The 11,216-nt window shown below is 39.2% G+C and overlaps 1 protein-coding gene across 1 annotated transcript in view; it reads right to left on the bottom strand.

The window, feature by feature from the left end:
- Positions 1–11,216, bottom strand: part of ADGB (androglobin) — a 315,129-nt gene that overhangs the window by 155,585 nt on the left and 148,328 nt on the right. The window contains exons 13-16 of the mRNA XM_007943219.1: positions 7,955–7,992; positions 6,544–6,726; positions 6,041–6,104; positions 1,998–2,100 (exon numbers count right to left, since the gene is read on the bottom strand). Of these exons, the coding sequence (XP_007941410.1) occupies positions 1,998–2,100; positions 6,041–6,104; positions 6,544–6,726; positions 7,955–7,992 (388 nt within the window). The remainder of the gene's footprint in view (positions 1–1,997; positions 2,101–6,040; positions 6,105–6,543; positions 6,727–7,954; positions 7,993–11,216) is intronic.

The following is an 11,216-nucleotide window of genomic DNA, read 5'->3' as shown; positions in this document are numbered from 1 at the left end:
AGTCCTGAGCCGTCATCACAAGTTTGCTAGGCTTGGGCCCATTATTGCAGTCATTGCGTCAATCCATCTCAAGAGACTTCCTCTTTCTCATTAACCCTCACATAACCAAGCATGATATACTTCTCCAGGGACTGGCCCCTCCTGGTAACATGACCAAAATAAGAAAGATGAAGTCTGACCATTCTTGCTCCTAAGGAGCATTCTGGCGTAACTTCTTTCAAGACAAATTTGTTTGTTCTTCTGGCAGTTATATTCAATATTCTTTGCCCACACCATAATTCAAATGCATCGATTCTTCTCTGGTCTACCTTATTCATTGTCCAGCTTTTACATACATGTAAGGCCATTAAAAATACCACGGTCTGGGTCAGGAGCACCTTAGTCTTCCCTGTAGGCATATGGATATCATCGTATCACTGACAGAATCACACTTCAGGAATGATTTTGAAATATTCTTTTTGATGATGACTGCAGTGCCATTTCTCTCTGTCGTTCCCAAAATAAGAGATCATATGATGGTCTGATTCAAAACAGCCAGCACAAGTCCATTTTAGCTCACTAATGCCTAAGATATTAATCTTTATGTATTTCATTTCATTCTTGACAACTTCCAGTTTTCCTAATTTCATACTTTGTACATTCCATATTCCAATTATTAATGGATAATACTTTTGCAGCCGTTTCTTCTCATTTTGAGTTATGCTACATTTAGCAAATGGAAGTCTCAAAAGCTTTACTCCATTCATGTCATTAAGACGACTCTACTTGGAGGAGGTAGCTCTTCCCCACTCATATTTTTAGTACACTTCATCCGGAGAGGCTCATCTTCTGGCATTGTATCAGACAGTGTTCCACTGTTATTTGTAACATTTTCCTAGTCAGTGTTTTGACAAGTCAAACACAAAGTCCTTTTTCCTCCTCTGTCTTAGTCTGGAAGCTCTGCTCAAACCTGTCCACCATAGATGACCCTGCTGCTATTTGAAATATCGGTGGCATAGCTTCCAGCATCACAGCACACGCAAGCCACCACAGTATGAAAAATTGACAAGTGGTGGTGAGGAGACTTAAGATATCTGAAAAAGTCATCTTTGAGAGTGGGAAAGTGACTAGAGCAATGCCGGTAGTGTGTAAAGGTCTTTTAGAAATTTGTGGTTATAAATTTAAAGTGAGACTGGCAGGTGGGATTTATTTTGTTGTTGCTCTGTTTTTGTTGTTTGGTTGGTTGGTTGGTTGTTTCTCCAGTCAAATTCAGCTGTCTAATGCAATCACAGGTTAGGCATAGAGGTAAGTTTAATCATATCTTGTTTTTTTTTTTTTTTTCAGGAAAGTAAGACGAGAGGGTAAGAACCGCAAGTATATTTAGGGTATATGCAAAGATATAATTATAGTGATGTGGCACAGAAATAGAAACTGTGCTTTAAATGAGAGAAATTTGACAGGAAGAGAGTGATAGAGAAAAAGTGGTAGGATCAATGGAAGGTGATCCCAGTGGAGTCCAAGAATTACATGAATGGACACCTAGAGAGAGTGAACTGGAGAGTGGGATGCTTGAAATTGAGATGATTGAGATAATGCATTTTGGTAACAATCACACCTAAAGTGTACCCATGAAAGTAGGGGCCCATACTGGGATGGAAGAAACAATACCTGCAATTGACAAATCAAAAAATAAAGAGTTCTTTTTTAATATTTCTTTTTAATTGCAATTTGGGTGAAAGTTTACAGAGCAAATTGGTTTTCCATTCAACAATTTGTATACATTGTTTTATGACATTCATTGCAAGCCCCACAAGAGAGTTCATGATTTTTGACAGATTTTGAAAGAACATGAATAATGAAATATATAGATGGAAAAGAAAATGGATGACTATTTGATGTCTGAGGAATAAGAGGTGGTATAATTTCTTCATCCATAGCCTAGAAACCTTATTATCACATTTCCCCTAACCTGAATATAAGTTGAGTTCTAAGACTGTCATTTTCTCATACCCTCTTACCTCCAGATTCTCCCCAGCGCACCAATGCAGAAAAGCAAACCAGTAGTTCAATCGGTTTTAAACTATCCACAAATAGATAGTAGGACACACGTTCATCTGAGAACTGGAACAAATCAAATCAATCATATACTCATTAGCAGTCTAATGTTAATAATGTATTACAATACCTAACATTTATAGATAACTTACATATTTTAGTTGTAATGATATGAAAAAATCATACTGGGTGAATGTATGCAATAGTCTATGGACACTGGGTCTGCAGGGCCTGTGTGTGAGACTGGTATCCATACAAAAGTCACAGCCCTCCTGAATAAAGAAAAGGACTGTGCTTGTTCTGGAAGTAAGAGAAGAAAGGAGACTGGGCCCAGAGCTCAGCATTGCTTGGAGAATGGGTCTCTCACAGGCAGGGAGGCCAAAGAGGAAATTTGATGGAGAATCGAAATGTCTATCCCCATTATTTTATTTTATTTTTATATAAAGAAACTGAAACACAGTAATTTGCCAAAGGTCATAGAGTATGCAAGCAGCAAAATGGTATTCAAAAGTAGTTGTATCCATCTACCTGATTCTGAATCCAGCACTCTTGACTACTCAGCTAGCATTGCCTCGCATATTCTTAATGTTATAACAAATTTTGCCTTATGGCATTTTGTAAATATACAAAATAAATTTAATTGTCACTATATTTTTGGACTATATGAAGAAAAACACATTTTTGAGATTGGACGAAGACTCATCGGCAACCTGACACAGGCAGATGACACAGCCTTGTTTACCGAAACTGAAGATGACTTGAAGCATTTATTGAAGAAGATCAAAGACTACAGCCTTCACTATGGATTACACTTCAACATAAAGAAAAAAAAAACTTCTTACAACCAGACCAGTAAGCAACTTCACAATAAATGGAGAAAAGATTGACATTGTCAAAGGTTTCATTTTACTTGGCTCCACGATCAACATTCATGGAAGCAGGCAAAAAATCAGATGACATATTGTCTGGAAAAATCTGTTTCAAAAGACCTCTTTAAAGTGTTAAAAAAGAGCAAAGATGTCACTTTGAAGATGAAGGTACACCTGACCTAACCATAGTATTTTCAGTAGCCTCATACACATGTGAAAGCTGGAAAACTAATAAGGAAGACCTAGGTAGAACTGATGCATGTAAAGAATGCCAGGAGAATGAACAAATCTGTCCTGGAAGTACAGACGGAATGCTGCTTGGAAGCAAGAATGGCCAGACTTTGTCTCACCTACTTCGGTCATGTTATCATAAAGGACCAGTCTCTGGAGAAGAATTTCATGCTTAGTAAAGTAGAGGGTTGCTGTAAAAGGAGAAGACCTTCAATGAGACAGATTCACATCATGGCTGCAGCGATGGGCTCAAGCATATCAAAGATTCTGACGATGACACAGGCCCTGGTGGTGTTTCGTTCTGCTGTACACAGAGCTGACTCAATAGCTCCTAACAACATAACAACATACTTTTGAAAAGAAGACTTGTTGGCATAGTGGTAACGAAAAGGTTGGTGGTTTGAACCCACCAACTGTGGGAGAAAGATCTAGTAGTCTGCTTCTATGAAGATTACAGTCTTAAAAATTCTATATTGTTGTTGTTGTTAAGTGCCATTGAGTTAGCTATGACTTGTAGCAACCCTATGTACAATAGAACAAAACACTGCCCAGTCCTGTGCCAGCCCCATGATCCCCGCTATGCCTGAGCCCATCGTTGCAGCCCGTCTCAATCCATCTCATTGAGGACCTTCCCCTTTTCCATTGGCCCTCCACTTTACCAAGCATGATCTCCTTCTCCAGGGAATGGTCCCTTCTGACAACATGACCAAAGTAGGTGAGATGCAGTCTGGCCATTCTCGCTTCCAAGGAGCATTCTAGCCGCACTGAAAATTCTTTAGGGCAGTTCTATTCTGTCCTATAGGGTTGCTAAGAGTCAGAATTGACTCACAGCACACAGGAACAGCAACATATTTTAAAAGATTTGCATACTGTTTTACCCCAACACTTAAATGTTAATATGAACAAACTATCTCAAGTAACGCTATGAAAAAGGAGACCTTTTTATTCAATCAAATAAAACAAGATTGTTGAATGTTAGATATAATGCAAGATTATTTTAAATTATTGCTTCCTTCACTAAGTTCCATTAGTTATCAGTTGATGCTTGATTTCATTTATTTCCTTTTGTTGTTGTTGTTGTTATGTGCCGTCGAGTCGGCCCCGACTCATAGCGACCCCTCCTTGGGTTTCCGAGGCAGTGTCACTACGGAAGTAGGATTGCCCAACCTTCCTTCCGAGGAGTGGCTGGTGGGTTTGAACCGCCAGCCATCTGGTTAGCAGGCAAGTGTCTTAGCCACTATGCTACCAGGGCTCCCTTATTTCCTTTTAGCTATGACTTATTGGTGGTAGAGAGTTGTTTCAAATATTCACTATCTAAATATCTGAAGGAGCCTGGGCTTGCCAGCTCAGGTTGCATGTCCAAGGAGGAGTGTCTGCACAGAACTTGTTTCTGTTCATAATTTACCATCTGAGAAAGGGTGAGGGTGGTCCTAGATGCCACTCAGATGTCTTGATGCCATCGCTACACTGAGCACCAGCAAAGGAGCCATGGAGGGTGCTGAGGACCACCCTAAGGGTCCCGTGCCCCCAGTTGCCTCGGCAGCCATCTCAGCTGGCAGCACGTGACCACTAAAGTCAGAAGCCCAGGCCTCCGACCACAGCTAAGCCTTTTCCAGCCATACAAAAGACCATCAAGTGTGGGTGCCAACCTTCTCTAAGACAAAGTTTTGGTTTTCTCACAAAATTAAAGTTGTTTTTTTTAAAAGGGAACTTATATGGGGATGCCATCATTTTATTTTGCCAAGCTAGAATTTTAAAAGGAAAAATAAAAAATTTACCATCACTCATAAAAAAAGGATCAGAATAAAGAACAGTTAGCCATTTCACCACACACACATCTATATCCATCTAGCTAGCTTGCTAGATATCTGATGATGTTGTTGTTGTTGTTATGTGCCGCCGAGTCGGACCCGACTCATAGTGACCCCTCCTTGAGTTTCTGAGGCAGTATCACTACGGAAGTAGATTGCCCCATCTTCCTTCTGAGGAGTGGCTGGTGGGTTTGAACCGCCAGCCTTCTGGTCAACAGTCAAGTGCTTTAGGCACTATGCTATCAGAGCTCTAGGTATCTAATGATATATAACAGAAACTGACAGGAAAACTGCCTTTAATATGACAGCTAACTTTTATTATCACTCACCAGCCACTCCTCGGAAGGAAGGTTGGGCAATCCTACTTCCGTAGTGATACTGCCTCGGAAACCCAAGGAGGGGTCGCTATGAGTCGGGTTTGACTCGACGGCAAACAACAACAACAACAACAACAACAAGGTAATAAGAAGCCCTGGTGGCATAGTGGTTAAAACACTTGGCTGCTAACCAGAAAGTCAGCGTTTCAAACCCACCAGTTGTGCCACAGGAGAAAGATGATGCAGTCTTCTTCCACAAAGATTGACAGCCTTAGAAACCCTATGGGGCAGTTCTATTCTGTCCTATAGGGTTGCTGTGAGTCAGAATTAACCCAATGGCAGTAGGTTTGGTTTGGTTTGACTGGACACCAGGCATTCTTTTAAGTGTTTTACATATATGGTCCCATTTACTTCCGAACTCTACAGTATGGATCTCTCATTACCCCCATTTTATAAATAAGGAGATTGAGGCAAACAGACTGAAATAACTTGCTCAGAGTTCTACACAGAGTAAATGTTGGAGCCTGGATTTTAAACCAGGAAATCTAGCTTTAGAGATATTAATCTGCTCTTGTAAAGGTGTACCAAGTGGAAAAGGAACACACTTGAAATTAAAATAATGGTCTTAATAATTAATATTTTAAAAATATAATCATTATGAGTTGAGAAATTTGAAGGCATTGTGCACTAACATGACTATCAAAATTTAATTGTAAATTTCCCTAGGGAAAGAAACATATTTACCTTTTTATATACATATAAAATAAAATATATTTACCTTAAATTCTGTTTTCTGAAAATTAACACAATATGAACTTGGCTTATGGAAAATATATATATTCCTGAAAAAAAATTGTGAATGAAAGGTTATTGTCATTTTACTCAACAGTCTAGTACTAAGCGTTAATTTGCTCAGAAAGAAAACAAGTATAGGCATAGAATGGTAAAGAGAGATAAAAGTTACAAAACATTAACAACCATAGTGTTGAGTTATTTAGTTGCCTTAAAGGGACAAAAATGATTGAATCATCTTAGTAAAAAAAAGTCTTCGACATAATCAGCAAAAAGTCTTTCAAGAGAAGCTAAAACTGGATGGAGATTGGTTTGGCTATTCATGTGCTATATCGACAATTAACTTGCCATTTTTTTCTCATTAAAACTTTTATCTGACATTATTCCAACATGAGGCTAATATTGACTGAACTTTTGAATGACAGCTAAAAGCTAATGGCATATATAACCACTATATGAAACATCCAAAAATAAGCATTTTATACTTACTGAAAGCATACACAGAAGTCCTCATAATCTAACCATGTTTCTTTAGAAACAGCAGTATTTATCGACACTAGTTCTTCCTGAGATTTGTCTTGAGTTGCTACTGTCTGGCTGATAAAATCTTGGTAACTCATTCCTTCAGGTGGATGTGGCGGATCATTCATTGCAAGGTCTGTTTGCTCATCTGTGAATAGTAGAGGTACAAGTATGTCAAATACATCTATGTTGTTAAATAAAAACTTACTAAAATGTGGAAAATTATAGACCAAACCAAAAACTGAACCCACTGCCATCAAGTCAATTCCAACTCATAGCAATCCCCTGGGTTTCCAAGGCTGTAAATTTTTATGGAAGCAGATTGCCTCATCCTCCTCCCATGGAGCAGCTGATGGGTTTGAACTGCTGATCTTCTGGTTAGTAGCCAAATGTTTTAGCCACTATGCCACCAGAGCTCCTTGGAAAATTATAGACCGTGGAACTGGACTGTGGACTCACTGCTATCGAGTCGGTTTTGGCTCACAGTGACCCCTCCTTGGTTTTCCGAGTTGGTATCTCTATAGAGGTAGATTGCCCAGTCTTCCTTCTGAGGAGGGGGGCTCAAATATGAAAGCCTATGCTTAGGAAGATAGATGCTGAGATAATCATTTTCATGCAGATCTCAGGTTTGTGGAGGTCCCTACAGAGACACAGTTCATAAACTCAGTGGAATGGAACCTTAACTACATGTATATCAGAATGTTTAGAAATTTTGAAATCTCTTTCATAAATGTATACACGGTTTTTAGAATTTTCTCAAGCTGCAACAGAAATCAGCCAGCCTATATACTTATAATCTATTATAGACAGGTATCTGCAGATAAGAAAGAATGGCCGAGACAACAGAAGGGAGAAACAAAACTTGAAAGACTCATCCCACCAAAGCATGTTCCGGTACACCATTTATTACCCCTCATACTCAGTGATTCCATAGCTTAATGTTTAGAAAATAATGTTATAAAATTTGTATGGCCTTTTGGAACCAAAATTTTATACAAACACATATCACTTCATACTTTTTTGTATTGGTCACTAGTGACTTAGGAATTGAGGAATTTGCCAAGGTTTACATATTTTGATCACAAAGTGTCTATATTAAAACATTAACTTTCTCATGGGCTCTTAACCAAAGCCTCTTTTACTTTTAAGCTTGAATTTAACAAGAGAGATTATCTGATTTTTCTAGCCCAGAGAAGATTAGACTCAATAAATCAGAGGCGACACTACAGAGAGGTTGGCTCGACACTACAGAGAGGTTGGCTCGACACTACAGAGAGGTTGCCAAGAGCCACCAGAAGGGGGAGGGGAAAGCTGTCAAGAAGCAGAGACCCTTTTGTACTTTGATGTCTGGGAAAAAAAAGAGAATGAAATTTTAAATTTACCTTTTCCAAGTACAACTTGCAAAGCAACATTGCCCTGTGAATTGGAAAGGACACATTAAGCAACCACTTACGAGTTCAACAAAATGCTGCGGTTATCTAAAACACAAAAAGTTTTAAAAGAGTTAATACTGTTTTTTAAAATATTGAGGAAACATATTTCCACAAAAACTTACTGAGAACATACAGCAAAGCTGAGAATTTAGGTTTTTCATCTTAAAATAAAAACAAAGTGAATTTAATAAAATAATAGCAGAGGGTTTAGGTTTGTGACATTAAAACACAGAATATATGAATTTATCAAATGATTTAATCTTAGAACAAAAGTTAAATTAAACAATAATATCCCTAAGGAGACATATTGTCTGGTATTAGGCACTGCCTTAAATACAGGGAAATGGATGAGATTATGATTAAAACCAAATTCACTGCCATCGAGTCGGATCCAACTCATAGTGACCCCTCCTTGGGTTTCTGAGGCAGTATCACTACAGAAGTAGATTGCCTAACCTTCCCTCTGAGGAGTGGCTGGTGGGTTTGAACCACCAGCCCTCTGGTTAACAGTCAAATGCCTTAGGCACTAGCAATTAATTTCTAGAAACTTGAAAGGCTAGTTTCAAATGATTAAAAAAAAAAAAAAAAATAGTTCCTGAAACTTTTAACAGAGAAGCACGGTAAAATGAAGGTGTAAGACTTCCAGTTTATGTTTCAGCTGAATTAATAAATATAACTCTGTTTTCTCTGGAGCATAAGCAAAACATAAGTAAAAGACAAAATGGGAGAAACTCATAAAGACAAGTTATGGGTGTTGCCAATCATTTTTTTGGTTGATGTAAATGGATGAAGGAGATAGCAGAATGGAGATAACTGAGTAATAAGTGACAATGTGAAGAAGCTGATCCTTGGCTTCAGACCCCAGAAGCACTTAGCAGGTATGTGATGAGAAAATAAGGCACCAGGCAGAAAACAGGGGTATGAGTCGAATATCTATGTAAGGAACAGGCAAATCTCCGCGTTCTCTCCCCAATCCCATCTGGTTTACCTGCTAGCCTCTTCTGCCTAAATGGGTCACTGAAAGTTACCTCAAGTGGAGGAATTCAATGAGAAGCCTCCAGATCTGGGTTCACAGATACTTAGAACGCAGGAGAGGATTCTGTACGGGGAGCAGTAGAATTATGTGGAAGAGTTGATGATGACCACTGAGAATCCCAGCCCCTCCACGGTGCTGGACTTTCGTAACACTGGCAGACAGGTGTGTGTTCCAGTCTCTGGGACCCTCCCACACCCCAGGAGGGACATTAAGGGTGCATCAGCTGCAGACACTGACCAGTAAGAGAAAACCCAGACACTGACAGTGAGAGCCAGTTCTGTCTCCATAGGAAGCCCATTCATACGGAATTATCTGAAAATAAACTGACTGGTTGATATGCTCCCTCCACGTCACAGAGCTCTTCATCGCACAAACTGGAAACCAAACCCAGTTGAGTAGATTCTGACTCATGGCAGCCCCATGTGTTACTGAGTAGAACCGCTCCACAGGGTTTCTTGGCTGTGATCTTTACGGGAGCAGATCTCAAGGTTTTTTTCCACATCACTGTTTTATGGGATCAAGTCCCCAACCCTTACATTAGCAGTGGAGCACACAGTGTAGTGTATGGATTCCTTAAGTACATATAACAAAGGATTATCAGATAATTGAGGGAAGATTCTAATGTGAAAGAAAGAAACAAATGGGATGCGAGTGGGTTTTCATAGACAAAGAAGCAATAATATAAGGAACTTTTTTTTTTCCTTAATTCACAATGTCAGAGCATTTCAAAAAAGTAATGGCTCAAAAACAAAAACCCAAGAGAACATTTAGAAACTAAAATTGTTGTTGTTGTTGTTGTTAGGTGCCGTCGAGTCAGCCCTGACTCATCGGATAATTAAAATAAATTCAATAGAAGGATTAGGAAGGAAAGTTGATACAAAAAACAAAGATACATAAAATACGTAAGAAAACATCAAGCACATTAGAAAATAAATCATGGGGAGCAAGTTGTATAATAAGAGATCCAGAAAGCAAAGATAATAAGAAGAGGAAATTATTAAGGGAATAGTACAAGAGAATTTGCCAGATACAGAATATGAGTTTCCAGGTTGAATATCAGTTTCCTAGGGGTTCCGGAACCAAGCATGACTAAATGGGAGCCTTAGCACAACAGGACTTTATTCTCTCACAGTTCTGGAGACTGAAATTCCAAAAGCAAGGTGCTGGTAGAGCTGCGCTTCCTTTGAAGGCCCTAGGAAAGAAAGACTCTTTTGTTTCTTCCAGCAGCTGGTGGCCCCAAGAGATCCTTGGCTTGTTAACAGCACAACTCCAACCTCTGCTTCCACTGCACATTTCCTTCTGCAAATGTATCTCTGTGTCCTCCCTTCTTCTTATAGAGGCACCTGTCACCGCTGCATTTGGGACCCACTCTGATCCAGTATGACCTCACCTTAATTACATCTGCAAAGGCTGTTTTCAAGTAAGATCGATCACATTCTTAGGTTCCAAGTGGAAATGTATTTTTGAGGGACATTATTCAAACCACTACAAAGCAGCTTCTATGAACCTAGCACAGTTCACAGAAAAAAGACCCATATCAAAACCGATAATTGGGAAATTTTATGATACCAAGAATGAGCAAAATCCCTAAAACTTTCCAGAGAAGGAAGAGTTATATTTAATGAGCAAGAATTAGAATGTCACCTGCATACTCAAGATCAATGCTCAAAGGCACAAGGGATCAAGGCATTACAAACTGTTAAGGAATACCACTTTCCAGCTGGAATTTCATAGCCACAATGTTATTGGCAATATTTGTGACACTATCCACAAAAGATATTAGTATTTTGCATTATACCACAGTTGTTTAAAATATCTTAGAGTATCATTTATGCTGATCACTGCTTTAAAATTACATCCATTAGTTGGCCCACGGTTAGAGTTCACATGGTCATCTGTTGCTGTCTACAGATACTCCAATGACATAGCTGGCCAGCTATCTGGCAACTATGCCTAGTAATCATTCAACACCCAAACAGTGATGCTGTTTGCTCTCACAGTGCTAACCTTGAGAGCTATATTGCTTCCTTGTATTCCCTATCAACTATTTCCAGTTAACTAATATGCAAAGAGGAGCTCTGGTAGCATAGTGGCTAAAGAACTTGACTGCTAACCAGAAGGCTGGCGGTTCAAACCCACCAGCCACTCCTCGGAAGGAAGGTTGGGCAATC

This window comes from Orycteropus afer, unplaced genomic scaffold, assembly GCF_000298275.1.
Source record: "Orycteropus afer afer isolate SDZICR_OR568_19922 unplaced genomic scaffold, OryAfe1.0 scaffold00101, whole genome shotgun sequence".
NCBI lineage: Eukaryota > Metazoa > Chordata > Mammalia > Tubulidentata > Orycteropodidae > Orycteropus > Orycteropus afer.
Note: the sequence above shows the minus strand (reverse complement) of the source record. Positions and strands in the feature narration are given on the sequence as shown.